At 42.6% G+C, this 14,238-nt stretch overlaps 1 protein-coding gene across 1 annotated transcript in view; it reads left to right on the top strand.

The window, feature by feature from the left end:
• DIP2B (disco interacting protein 2 homolog B) overlaps positions 1 to 14,238 on the top strand; it is a 226,716-nt gene that overhangs the window by 143,028 nt on the left and 69,450 nt on the right. The window contains exon 4 of the mRNA XM_070410244.1: positions 1,521 to 1,646. Within this exon, the coding sequence (XP_070266345.1) occupies positions 1,521 to 1,646 (126 nt within the window). The remainder of the gene's footprint in view (positions 1 to 1,520; positions 1,647 to 14,238) is intronic.

Genomic DNA, 14,238 nt, shown 5'->3' with positions numbered 1-14,238 from the left:
CCTGCCAAAGTACACAGTCTGAATAATTACGAAGAAGTATTAACAAACACAAAATTAAGGAACATTCTGCAGTATAACTAATCTGTACAAAAATGTCAAGGTAATGAGAGACAAAGGTTGAGAAACTATTCCCGGTTTTAAAGAGACATGACAACTAAATGTGTGATTCTGTATTGGGTCCCAGATCAGGGGAAAAGGCAAAAAAACTATAGAGGACATTATTGGGACAATTGGCTAACTTGGAATATAGGTTGTGGTTTAGATAATAATTTGTATAAATTTTTAATTTCTGGATTTTAATCAATGTACTGTAGCTATGTAAGAGAAAAATCCTGTATACCTCAGCAATTGTTGGAATTAATCTTAAGGAAATAGGATTGAACATGTGTGATAAAGTGAAAATACTAGCTTATTCTTGCAGTGAATAGTTGCTATGAATAGTAGCAAATATTGGAAATAAGGTTGCTTAAACAAATTATGGCACATCATACAGTGAAATACCATGCAGCCCTTAAAATTATTGTAGTTCTGCCAAAACCGGTTTGGCTCAGTGGATGGAGCGTCGGCCTGCGGACTGAGGGGTCCCAGGTTCGATTCCGGTCAAGGGCATGTACCTGGGTTGCGGGCACCTCCCCCGTGGGAGATGTGCAGGAGGCGGCTGATCGATGTTTCTCTCCCATCGATGTTTCTAACTATCTATCTCTCTCCCTTCCTCTCTGTAAAAAAAATCAATAAAATATATTAAAAAAAAAAAATTATTGTAGTTCTATATTTACCCAGAAAGAAGTTTCTAGTTAAATTAGTGAGACTTTTTGTTGTTGTTGTTGAATGAAACAGGACAACTCAGGCTACCTTAAATATCTAGGGTAGATCATAGAAACAAAGGAACAAATGAGAAATCTCTAGAAAGGGAGAGAGAGCTCTGGGGAGCTCAACCTTGAACTTCAAGGACTTTTCTCCTTTCGAAGGCAGTGTCATTAAAGTGACTCAACTCTAGGACCTGCAGTTTCTTGATGCAGAGTTTACCCCATGCCCCAAAGGAGCTGCTTGCTCCAGCCTTATAAGGGGTGCATTTATATATTACAGACAGGCCTTTAAGGATGGTTTGCATGGGGATTGGGCCCATTGCTCGAGAAGAACTAGGGAGTCACTTCATTTGTTACCTACCTCAGTAGGAATGTGTAAGAGAAAAAGAAAAAGCAGAATCCAAAATACTGTGTACAGTATGATCTGATTTTGTAGAAATGTAAAGTGAGTTTGGGAGTAGGAGTAGAGAATCAAGAGTTCTGTCTAGTTATGTTAATTTTAAGATTCCAATTAGACATTCAAGTGGAGAGCTGAATTCTTTTGTGGCCAAAGTGACGAACAAGTAACATCAGCCCTTATATTTTAACACAAATGATAAATAAAAATCACCTAAACATCCCCTTTTCTACCGTTGAGGCAGTGATAGGTCAGCCCACAGAAGTAAAATACTTTAAGAGCCAGGAGCTGATAAATGCAAATGTTTACTCTTTCAGATATTCACACAGAAGCCGTTCAGGCCGCACTGGCAAAGCATAAAGAACAGAAAATGGCTTTGCCCATGCCAACCAAAAGGCGGTCCACATTTGTCCAGTCTCCTGCGGATGCCTGCACGCCTCCTGGTAAGTTTGTCAGAATCTTTCCCTCTGACAGTTGCTACTTTGATGTTCCTGAAATAAGTTCTAGTCTTTCTTTCTGAGGTAGGAGCCAGAACTCTCTCCTCCTCATCAGAGGTGTATGAGAGTACACAGTGGAGATCAGAGGTGTAGGAGAGTACACAGTGGAGATCAGAGGTGTAGGAGAGTACACACTGCTGGGTGCTTGTTTTGGTTGTTGCATTGTAAACAGCACACAAAAAGAGGCCTTAAGAGTAAAGCTATTAAAAAAATTTTTTTTCTCCTTCGGAATTTCTGGCATATTATTGCTATACCCCCAAAATCATGTCATAAATATATACAGGCTAAAACTTAATCTAACACAGCTCTGCTGTGGTTAAATAGCTATTTTCATGGACATTCAGAATATGACCAATAGTCCTGTATTTCTTTAACAAATTTATACTCCTGATTCAGGTACTTTGTCTCCGTTACAGTCATAGGAGTAAGTAGACTTGGGGCAACATGTGTGTCATTAAAGATGATGGGAGAGCAGTCAGGTAAAGTTGTAATAGGTCTGAAAACGTGTGTGTGTGTGTGTGTGTGTGTGTGTGTGTGTGTGTGTGTGAGAGAGAGAATATACTGTGTATACATTTACATATTTTTAAGAATCACTTTCTATAATAGGGTCATGAGATCAGTGGGAACCAGTGTCTTCATCCCGTTCCTGTTTCCCAGACAGCTCTTACTCCCCCTAAAGTAAATGTAAGAGTTACTCTTACTCCCCCTAAAGTAAATTGGAGGCGCAGCTGGAACGACTTGAAGTTTTCTTGTCTGTTCAGAATCTTTAAGTTTTTAAAAACTTAAGAAACACCCTAACTGGTTTGGCTCAGTGGATAGAGCGTTGGCCTGCGGACTGAAGGGTCCCAGGTTCGATTCTGGTCAAGGGCATGTGCCTTGGTTGCTGGCACATCCCCAGTAGGGGGTGTGCAGGAGGCAGCTGGTCGATGTTTCTCTCTCATCGATGTTTCTGACTCTCTATCCCTCTCCCTTCCCCTCTCTTAAATATCAATAAAATATATTTAAATAAATAAATAAAAACTTAAAAAACTTTTTTTAGATGTCCCTACCAAAATCTCTGTATAGGCCTCTGAGGCTACAGATAGTAAATCTATTTTATTTTTATCCTTTTCTTTATTATTATTATTTTATATTTTTATTAATTTCGGAGAGGGAGGAAGAGATAGAAACATAAGTGATGAGAGAGAATCATTGACTGGCTGCCTCCTGCATCGAGGTGGCAACCTGGGCATATGCCCTGACGAGGAATCAAACTGTGATCTCCTGGTTCATAGGTCAGCACTCAACCACTGAGCCACACTGGCCAGCCAGTAAATCTATTTTAGAACCTCAATGTAGTTAGTGTCTGTGTCCCTGAAATCTTTAGGTAAAAGATTTCCCAGTGTTGTTTTGATCTAAACTACTTACTGTGTCTCTTGGGGAGATTCCCAGGAAGGTTACTTTGTTGTGGTTGATTTTGATTCACAGCTGTCAAGTTGAGCTGCTCACACTTGATCCTAATCTCTGGTCCATGTTCATATTAATAAGTTTTCTCCTAGGTTTTGGCTAACTTCTCAGAGCATTTGGGTATGCTGTGGGCTCATTGTGTGTGCTTTTTTTTTTCTTTACATCTGTGGTGTCAATATGTTTGAAAGAGAAATAGCTTTGTGGCTTCAAGTGTTTCTCAAAACGAAATTCAGGATACCTCTAGCCGAGCATCACAATAAGACATTTTGTGTCTATAGTGGTGCATACTTCCAACCCACTCCTTCGAAATCTTGGATGGTTTCCCTCCCGCATTCATACGGCAGTTGGGTTCTCAGGGACAAGGGGCTCTCAGTTGTGGCTGTTCCTTGTTGGCAGATTGTGCTACAGCGCAGCTGAGGGTTCAGTTGTAGTAAATGGCAAAGGGTAGAGAGCAATGTGGACTCTTAGTTCTTAGAAACAATCCTCTCCAGAACTGTATTAAAGAAATGCAGTTTCAGAGTAAATAGTCTGCTCTCATGGCCCTGGGTTAAATGTGAGAGTGCAGCAAAGGATCTTGCAAATGCTTAGAAGAAATGGAAACCTTTTTTATCCCCTTTTACAAAAGTCACTGCCTGAGGGGAATTTACCAACCCGGGAAACAAATCTCGGCTGTTTGTGGCTGAATGAGACCATAGTCCTTTGGAATTTGTGTATTTCTAAACCCGAATGTTCCACTCCGTCTACAGCCTTAAGGATGTGCTTTACGTTCTTGATCACCTTACATGTTTTTGTTTTTAAAGTTCCTGCACCTGGAACTTAGTTGATCCTATGTACTCAAGTAATCTATAGCAGGTAATCATTACAACACAGTATCATATGCTGCACACTAAACATTCATAAAATGTTACTTCATGCTTTTTAACATTAAAAAGAATAGTACCCTATACATTTTTCCATGAAAAAATTACATGGAGTTTATTCCTGCCTAATGAATCAGTCCTAATGGGAACAAAAACATATTTCAGGAAATAGTGTCAATTCACCTTACATGTTTTAATAATTGCATGATTGTAAAGATTCAGTCCTCTCTCCTAAGACCTTTAAAAGGTTTCCTATTCATTTATCTCCTCTTCTGGGGATCGCTGAAAATAACATATACAAAATCTTTATGTGCTCTTAGGGACATTGTGAGTCCACCTGCCTGCAAGCATTAGCCCCCAAAAAATGCATGAGCAGGAGCTTTCAGTACAGAAAGAAAAATAGTTTGTTGTTGTTGTTTTTATTGATGTCAGAGAGGGAGAGAGAGAGAAATATCAATGATGAGAGAGAATCATTGATCAGCTGATGTCAGAGAGGAAGGGAGAGGGAGAAAGAGAGAGAGAGAACTATCAATGATGAGAGAGAATCATCAGCTGATGTCAGAGAGGAAAGGAGAGGGAGAAAGAGAGAGAGAAACATCAGTGATGAGAGAGAATCATTGATCGGCTGCCTCCTGCACGCCCCACACTGGGGATCGAGCTTGCAACCCTGGGAATGTGCCCTGACCAGGAATCAAACCGTGACCTCCTGGTTAATAGGTCGACGCTCAACCACTGAGCCAAGCTGGGCAGGCGAAATAAAAATAGTTTAATATTGAATTGACCAGTCCAAATCTGGAGAGCTAATTCTAAAGATCTGATAGCGTGTAGTTTACAGATTATATAGGGCAAAATCACAAAACACCATGGATTTAGGGGTTGGGGAACTGATTGATCAGAGGTGAGGTAAGGGTAATGAATCATTTCTTCAGGTCTTGAGGACAGTTCTGAGGTTTCGGTCTCATGGGAAAGTAACCAGGGGTCTTTCTATATTAAGGCTCAGGAACTAAAACATAACTTGGGTCAAGATGTTATCATTAGCCTAGCAGAGGTCCAGACCATGTGACCATGGTCCAGCTACTGTCTCCTGATACCTTGAGTGGTGGTGAGGTTGCTGATTAGAGGGAAAGGCTAGGTCTGAGAGAGAGAGAGAGAGAGAGAGAGAGAGAGAGGGAGAATATGAATTTCCAGAGCTAGAATTTAAAACTAAATGTAATGAAAATCATAAGGACCCTTGGTTTCAACATCAATGTTTTCAAATAGAAGATGAATTCTCCCCTCCATAGTGATTTCTCACAGTTCCCACATGGAGCTAGATCTTGATGCTCTCAGTTTACAATTACACACATGCCTAGCACAAATACTGTGAGGGAACGTGGGAAGACCTGTGTCATAAGGCGTCTGTTAGCACCTTTCAGTTTAGAGGATGGAATTTGCTGTTCCCAAGTTAGGGTTCAGAATCCATTCTCTCCAAGCTTCTGAGCCAGTTAGAGACTCAGCTGTCTCCTATTCCTGTTGCAGTTTAAAGCTCTATCACTGTCTTCCAGACTAACCCAGGGATGGCAGGTAGATTTTATCTTGCATATCTACTCTGGTATCCCTTGAAACAGTGGTAGTTAGAAGAATATCGAGTGTTCACACAAGGATGGGGAGGAAGAAGAGAATTGACATTAAATATTGCTGGTTAAAGGCTATATTAAAAAAACACAGGTTCTGGGCAGCTATTAAAAATGAACTTGCTTTGACTTTGTTTCTAGAAAAGTTGTGCCACTCCTGAAGGGGAAAATTAATCTCAAATTTCATCGTATTTTAGTCGCATTTTTCTTTTTGCATTGAGAGGTCACACTACACATCACTCAGGTCAAGAATGTTTGAGCGGTCAGGCCCTCACTCTGATGTGCTGTCCAGTGGGAACCTAGTTGTGGGATACCTGCTTGAGTGCATTAGCCAGTCAGCTTGTTTGAGGGGCCCCTCAGCACATAAAATTAGAATTACCGACTTGATGACAATTTAGAGCTAGTTGGGAGAGGGATTTAATAAAAAGAATTTAAGGAGAAAATATGGTAAATAGTTGGAATGGGAAATAATTTGCCTTTCATTTATAAATCATTCTCAAATAGTAAAGTGTCAGTCAACCTAAAATTTACTGATTGATATGTACACTGAATTCTATCTTGTGGACTGAAAAATTTAAATTCTCCAAGTTGGTAGCACCCCATGGTTCTTTTAGTGTCTGTGTCCTTTTAGACTGCTTGAATGACTGCCATCCAGTTCCCTTTATGTGCTGAAATCATTTACCAATGTCATGAGACAATTACCTCAGCTCTTTCGTTGTGGAGGTTCTTTGTGTAAAACTATTACTCATTCATACGAATAAACACAATATAAAAACCGCAGTATATGTTTTTCCCCTCTAAGCTTTTTCTGCACCCAGGTGGACTTACCCTACACTGCATTGAGGGTACCAGGATGGTCAAATAAATCACAACATGACCCCCAAACACAGTAAGCTATTTCAACTGGCTTGGGTAGAAACTAAGCTTCAATTTAGAGGTCTCGTCTCACATAGGGCCCTGCTTGAAAGTGACTGTAGCAGTGATTCAGACAAGGAGAATTTTACCGCTATGCTTCTCTGACGGGTGGACAGACTGGAATATTGTTATACTTTTAACATGCTTTAACAGTGCTTTATGGAATTACAGCATGTTATGGTGCATAAAAGACTTCCATGTACTTGTGGCTGTCCTGCCCCTTCGCTCCTCATGAGAATCTATGAGGCAGGAAGGGCAGATTTCTTTAGAGACGAGGAAACAAGCAGGTTCAGTCACTTACCTCAGGTCAAACAGCAATTAAGCCTCAGACTTTGTTTTGATGTACTCCAGTGTGAACCTAGTTCTTGACTTTGTTTTTCACTCTACTAATGCCTCATGCTTGGGAAGTCTTTCTTTACTTAATAGATATTCATGTGTGCATGGTACTGGGATGGGGATTATTCTAAACAAATTGAATAACTATTGCCTTCTGAGAACATATAGCCCAAAATACACATCAGTCAGTTAATTTGAACTTAAAAGAGATAACCTGTCAGAATTACCAACTTGGGGAGCTTTTTTCTAAATATTTTAATTTTGTTCAAAACCACATGATAAACAGAGCAGGCAAATCAGACCTCTATAAATATGCTCTAATAAATTTGGATCATTTTAATAGCATACTTTCATTATTAGTAAGGGTTACCAGCAACAGTTCACAATTACTTGGGAAGCTAGTAAAACTCAATATTCTTTAACCCAAAGCACAAAAACCCACTCTAACAGATGGAATTCATTGATTTCAATAGCTAATTGTAAAATTTAAGGTTTGCCAATAAAAGTAATATCATAGTTACCATTTATTGTGTACCCTTTGTATACTAGTGAAAGGGCTAAAGTACTTAACTTTTTTTTTCATTTTCAGTTCTCTCGATGATCCTCTATCCCATTTTACAGATGAGAAAACAGGTTTAGAGGTTCTATAAATTGCCTAACTTCTGTTTCTAGCTGTGTAATCAATTAGATAACCTGAAAACTCCTAGAAATTGGGGGAAGAAAAAATACCTTTAGAAGTGCTAGATAAAATAAAACCAGCTTCTTTTTAAGTAACATACAGTAGCAAGAGAGAGAAAGATCACCGAAAATCAGAAGGGTGAGATGGGGCACACTTGGCTCCCCTGGGGGAAGGGGAGGCAGTAAAGTAGGGATCTAAGTTTTAGTTACCATAAGGGGTAGAAAAGATAAAACCTTGGACCTATATAAGGTTGGAGGCTTATATCTCCACCAGAAGAATGAGTTTGAAAAAGCTAAACTGCCAGCAAAAGAAGATGTTGTCATGAAAGCTTGACTTGTACCTGGCCTTGGGATAATAGAGGCAGGCACCTTCCCTAAGTACTTGTGGTCAGTGGGTACAGGATTTAAGTTTCACCGTTGTATCTGCTGAGAACTAACATAAAGGCTGGTCATAACCCTCTGGAACACACGCAACCTCGGCCTAGGAGCTTGGGATTCCCACAGCTACAGACCCACTGAATGTGAGCGAACCATCCAAAAATAGAAACACTCACCGTGAGAGAGAATTCATAGAACAACAAACAGAAGAATTAAGACCCCTAAGAACAGAGCACACCCACGCCTCCCCCACCCCCTTTTCCCCCACAGGCATGCATCCCCTAAACCAGGGGTCCTCAAACTTTTTAAACAAGGGGCCAGTTCACTGTCCCTCAGACCGTTGGAGGGCCGGACTATAGTTTAAAACAAAACTATGAACAAATTCCTGTGCACACTGCACATATCTTATTTTGAAGTAAAAAAATAAAATGGGAACAAATACAATATTTGTATTTGCATGTGGCCCGCGGGCCGTAGTTTGAGGACCCCTGCGGCCTAAACTCTAAGGGACCTCATAAGGTTTGTAATCAGGTCAGCAATGAGTGGTAGCAGTTCATCCCGGGCAAACCCCTGAACCTGTCCCCAAGGGCCCCTTTTCTCTGACTCCTTAGTGAGCCAAAGCAGCCCAGCCTAGGCTCATTGTTCCAGCTCTTCCTTGTTTCACTGTCCTCAGCTATAATAAACGTCCTCTAAAATTCACCCCCACTCATGTTGTGAACTTTTTCCTGCACGAAATCAAGAACCTACACACTATGGCTGGCCCTCCTCAGGGCCAGTTGTAACAGTTAGTCATTGCCGGTCCTGGCATCCCCATCCATCAGGTTTCGCTGCTTTTCTGGGCCTGGAGCTGAAATAAAACTAAGGCCTAGATATTATCTCTAAGGAGGAAAGGTCAGGGGGTCTCCACCACATGATTAGGGGAGCAAAGGCCACCCTGCAGGCCAGTTTTGTCCGTTGCTAACCACCTGGGGCTTTCTGCCCTGGTGATCTTCTATCTCTGGCTGTAAATTGCTAGGTCAGTTTATTCAGCTATCTGTCTCAGGATCCCCATTCCACTTGCCAAGGAATTTTCCTGGTTTCTTCTATCCTGCCTCAGGGAGAGAACATATGGAGGTGAACCAGAGCACCCCAGCCTGCAGCCAGCACCAAGGCCCCAGATAGGGGAGGCCGTGCTGTGTACTCCAGCAGCCACTCAGCACCCTAGCAACTTAGCACAGGAAATAGATGAACCATACTCACCGGAGCAAAACTGAGCAATAAATGACTGAAAACGGTTTTTAAGCCTCTGAGTTGGGGGGTAGTTTGTATACACAGCAAAGACAACTTTAAGAGACACAAAGCACAAAGTGATTAGATTATGCTAATTACTGGTATTGTTGAGTTCTAAAAGCCCATGGCCTCCACCTCCACTTCCCCTGAGCCCAGATGTGAGGCTCCTTCTACTCCAGCAGGTCTGGGACAAAAAAAAAAAAAAAAGACCTCTAAGAACAGCTCTTAGTGGCAGAGCTGAGATTGAAGTCCAGGTCAGTCAGACTTTTAAAGCCCATTCTCTAAACCACTTGGCATATTGCCTCTCATTCTACCATATTGTCAGTAAATATTTTCTGGTAATTTTGGAGCTCTAACAATTGCATGTTTTGATCTAACTTTCAAATAGGCAGTAAGTGGTGGTGGGGGGGATCTCTCTCTCACCCACTATTATTTGTAATATTGATTAGTTTTATAAACTTTTTTTCATAGATGTGGAGAAATATCTAGAAAAATGACCCTGGAGTAATTATTTATAGTGAGTGCACCTTCTCTCAGAAGTATCCCAGTTTGAATTTTAATGGTCAGGCACCTCATGGACCTCTTGCTAATTAATTAGGCTCTTGGTAGTGATTTTCAGTCCCAGCCAGCTCTCTGTGCACAGAGACAGATTATTGTGGGATGTGAAAATCCCTTGGGTAGTTCTGAAAGCCTCCCTAACACTTGTTGCTCGGGATTGTTGCCCATGGTAGTTTCAGATTGGCCTGCTTCCAGAACTAACCTTTTCATCTTCTCTTCCATATATATTTTTACTCCTAGACTGTCTCCTCTTGGGTTTCTAAAAGTTTTTCCCTAAACTTTAAACTTTTTCCTTGCCTACAGAGAAACTTTCCTTCCCTCAGGTTGTGTAGACTGACTTCCAGATTGCCATTCTCTCACCAAGGTGTCAGTTTTACCACAGTTTTTAAAATTAGTTTTTATAGCTTTACTGAATTATAATAGACATAAACGGCACATAGTTAAAGTATATTTCTGACCCAGAAACACATGAAGTCATCACCACGATTAAGATAAACAAGCCCCCCAAGTTTCCTCATGATCCCTTTGTAATCCCCTCTCCCCATCCTTGTGAGGTAACCGCTGATCTGTGTTCTATCACTACATTAGTCTGCATTTTCTAGAATTTTATATAAAGAGAATCATACAGTTGTACTTCTTTATGGGGATTTGGGGGAAAGGTTTGACTTCTTTTACTCAGTGTAATTATTTTGAGATTCATTCACTTTGTGTGTATCATTACTGTAGTTTATTCCTTTTTGCTGTTGATTAGTATCCCATCATATACATACACCACAATTTATTCATTCAGTTGTTGATGGATATTTGGGTTGTTTCCTTTTTTAAACAATTTTTTTTATTGATTTCAGAGAAGAAGGGATAGGGAGAGAGAGAGAGAAACATCAATGATGAGAGAAAATCATTGATTGGCTGCTGCCTGCACACCCCACACAGGGCATTGAATCCACAACCTGGGGACATTTCCTGACTAGGAATTGAACTGTGACCTCCTGGTTCACAGGTCAATGCTCAACCACTGAGCCATGCCAGCTGGACTGTTTCCTATTTTTAGTTATCTACACTAATAAAAGACAAACATGCAAATTGACAGTACCTTCGCTGCACCTTAAGCCACACCCACCAGCCAATCAGCTACTATATGCAAATTAACCCAACCAAGATGGTGGCCGGCAGCCACGGAGCTGGAGCAAGCAGGAGGCTTGGTTGCCCCAATGATGGAAGAAGCCAAGCTTCCCGCCTGCCGCGGCCCGGCTCTAAGCTCCACTCAAAGCAACACAGTTTCAATTATAGAAGGTAAATAAACCCCAGAATAAAAAAAGAAAAGAAAAAAAGGAGAGGCTGGGAGCTTCTGTCTCGAGGGGGGGGGGGGGGGGGGGGCTTGGCCAGCCTGAAAATGGCCCACAGGCCCTCACCCAGACTGGCCAGGCACCCCAGTGGGGACCCCCCACCCTAAAGGGGGTGTGGCCAGCCTGAAAACAGCCATCAGCCCCTCACCCAGGCTGGCCAAACCTCCATGGGGTGAGGGTCCCCACTGGGGGTGGGGGGCGCTTGACCAGCCTGCAAACAGCCCTCAGCCCCTCACCCAGGCTGGCCAGGCACCCCAGTGGGGACCCCCACCCTGAAGGGGCTATGACCAGCTGCAAACACCCATCAGCCCCTCACCCAGGCTGGCCAGGCACCCCAGTGGGACCCCCACCCTATCCGGACACCCTTCAGGGCAAACCAGCTGGCCCCCACCCATGCACCAGGCCTCTATCCTATATAATAAAAGGGTAATATGCAAATTGACTCTAACAGCAGAAGGACTGGGAATGACTGGTCATTATGACACACACTGACCACCAGGGGGCAGATGCTCAATGCAGGAGCTGTCCCCTGGTGGTCAGTGCACTCCCACAGGGGGAGCTCTGCTCAGCCACAAGCCAGGCTGATGGCTGCCAGCATAGCGGTGGCAGCGGGAGCCTCTCCTGCCTCCTCAGCAGCACTAAGGATGTCCGACTGCAGCTTAGGTCTGCTCCCTGCTGGTAAGTGGACATCCCCCAAGGGCTGCCAGGCTGCCAGAGGGATGTCTGACTGCCAGCTTGGGCCCTATCCCCCCAGGGAGCGGGCCTAAGCCAGCAGGTGGACATCCTCCGAGGGGTCCCATACTGCAAGAGGGTATAGGCCGGGCTGAGGGACCCCCCCCTCCCCCCGGAGTGCACAAATTTTTGTGCACCGGGCCTCTAGTTACAAATAAAATTCCTATGAATATCTACGTACAAGTCCTTGTATAGGTTTGCTTTCATCTCTTAGGATGGAGTGGATATGGTGGGTGTTTAAATTCAATTTATAAATTAAATTTATTAATTAATAAACACTTTTAGATATAATAAATATATTTTCCACCAAGAAGAGGGAAGTCATTTCCACACATGGCTAAAGACTGAAAGTGCTACAGTAGTTAAGAACAGTTAGTAAACTCAGGGCTTTTCTTTCCTTAGAATGTTCGTTTCCTAATTGGTTATAAATGGAGGTTAGACTTCTGGTGATCAGTATTAAATGATGCTGTGTTAAGCCCTAACCAGTTTGGCTCAGTGGATAGAGCGTCGGTTTGCGGACTGAAGGGTCCCGGGTTCGATTCCAGTCAAGTGCATGTACCTGAGTTGCAGGCTCATCCCCGGTAGGGGGTGTGCAGGAGTCAGCTGATCGATGTTTCTCTCTCATCGATGTTTCTAACTCTATATCCCTCTCCCTTCCTCTCTGTAAAAAATCACTAAAATATATATTTTTTAAAAAATGATGCTGTGTTAAAATCATATCAGTTATAAACTGAAGGGCAAACTATGTTTTCAAAGTTGTCTTGTGTTGTGTAGATGTACTCATCATATACAAGAGCTTAGGTAAGGGACTTTAGTTATAACAGATAAACATTTATGAGTTCATGTTCAACCAGAGCAGAATCAATGGGGAAATGATAGCTTTACTTCTATTAACATTCATTTAATCTTCCCTGAATTTCTATTAATTCATTGCAATTTTCTGGGTGACAGGATTGTTGATCGACTGAACAGTGGAACGACCGGTCGCTGTGACACACACTGACCACCAAGGGGCAGATGCTCAATGTAGGAGCTGCCCCCTGGTGGTCAGTGTGCTCCCACAGTGGGAGTGCTGCTCAGCTAGAAACCGGGTTCATGGCTGGCGAGCGCAGCCTCTCCCGCCTCCGCGGCAGTGCTAAGGATGTCTGACTGCCAGCTTAGGCCTGCTCCCTAAGCCATCAGTCGGACATTCCCCAAGGGCTCTCGGACTGCGAGAGGGTGCAGGCCGGGCTGAGGGCCTCCCCCCGCCCGCGCCCCCCCCCCCCCCCCAGTGCATGAATTTAATGCACCAGGCCTCTAGTATAAATATATTTTAATTGACTTTTAGAGAGAGTGGGAGGGTGAGGGAGAGGGAGAGAGAAACATCAATCAGCTGCCTATTACATGCCCCCTACTGGGGATTAAGCCCCAAACCCTGAGCATGTGCCCTGACCAGGAATCAAACCAACAAGCTTTTGGTGCAAGGACGATGCTCAACCAACTGAGCAACACCAGCCAGGGAAACATAAATATTTAAGGGAGCTCGTTTTTATTTTTAAAAAGATACAGTCTCAGAGAAGTGCTTACATTTTGTGTGAGGTAACATAGGGTGGGTTATTCTGGGAGGAAAAGGAGACCTAATGCTTATTTTCCACCTGCTATTGTGCTGTCACTGCTGGGGCTGCTTTCTGGGTGTAGACTCATTTCATTGGCCTACCACTGCAGTTAGCATAAAAGCCAGTTTTCTTAGCACGTCTTACACTGCCCTTAGCAACCCAGTGCTGTTCACTTGTCCACCCTCATCTTTCTTCACTACCGATTTTGCATCCTGTGCTTCAGCAGGTCTCATTTCTTTCAGATCTTCAAAGATTGTTTTCTGTCCCTTCCCAGCTTTCCCTCTACCCGGCACTTCTTTCTCCCCAACCTTATGCTTCTCATAACTAATTGCTCATCTTTTTATATCGATCAAACTAGTGAAGTGCTTAGTAGTATTTATTGAATGGCTGAACAGCCAGGCTTCTGAGATGGGTAATTTTACCACATGTCACAAAGCTAGTAAGGGGTGGACCCCAGAGATCACATGGAAGACCGACACCAGAGCCATGTTTTCCCCACTAAACTATGCCAAGCCGCCCACAGTCGTGGTCACTAAACACTCTGAGGAGGACTGCAGGCCAATGAGGAAATTGAATTGAAACAATATACCTAATTACATAATTGATTCAATATAGAAACATAAGCCAGTTTTCCATAAACTTAATCATGAAAATACTGCCTTTACTAGCTTTTGAAAATTGGGTTATTCTGATTTTAGACTTACACAGATTAAAATAAATGATTCAATGAAGATAGCCTCAGTATCTAGTGAAGTTTATGGGTTCCAGAGATATATTATCTATACTCTAAAAATACTTTATTCTAAGGGTCA

This window comes from Myotis yumanensis, unplaced genomic scaffold (genome assembly GCF_028538775.1).
Source record: "Myotis yumanensis isolate MYYU_CA2020_CCGP unplaced genomic scaffold, mMyoYum1.0.hap1 SCAF_3, whole genome shotgun sequence".
NCBI classification, from domain to species: Eukaryota; Metazoa; Chordata; class Mammalia; order Chiroptera; family Vespertilionidae; genus Myotis; species Myotis yumanensis.
This window is presented reverse-complemented; position numbering and strand designations above follow the sequence as displayed.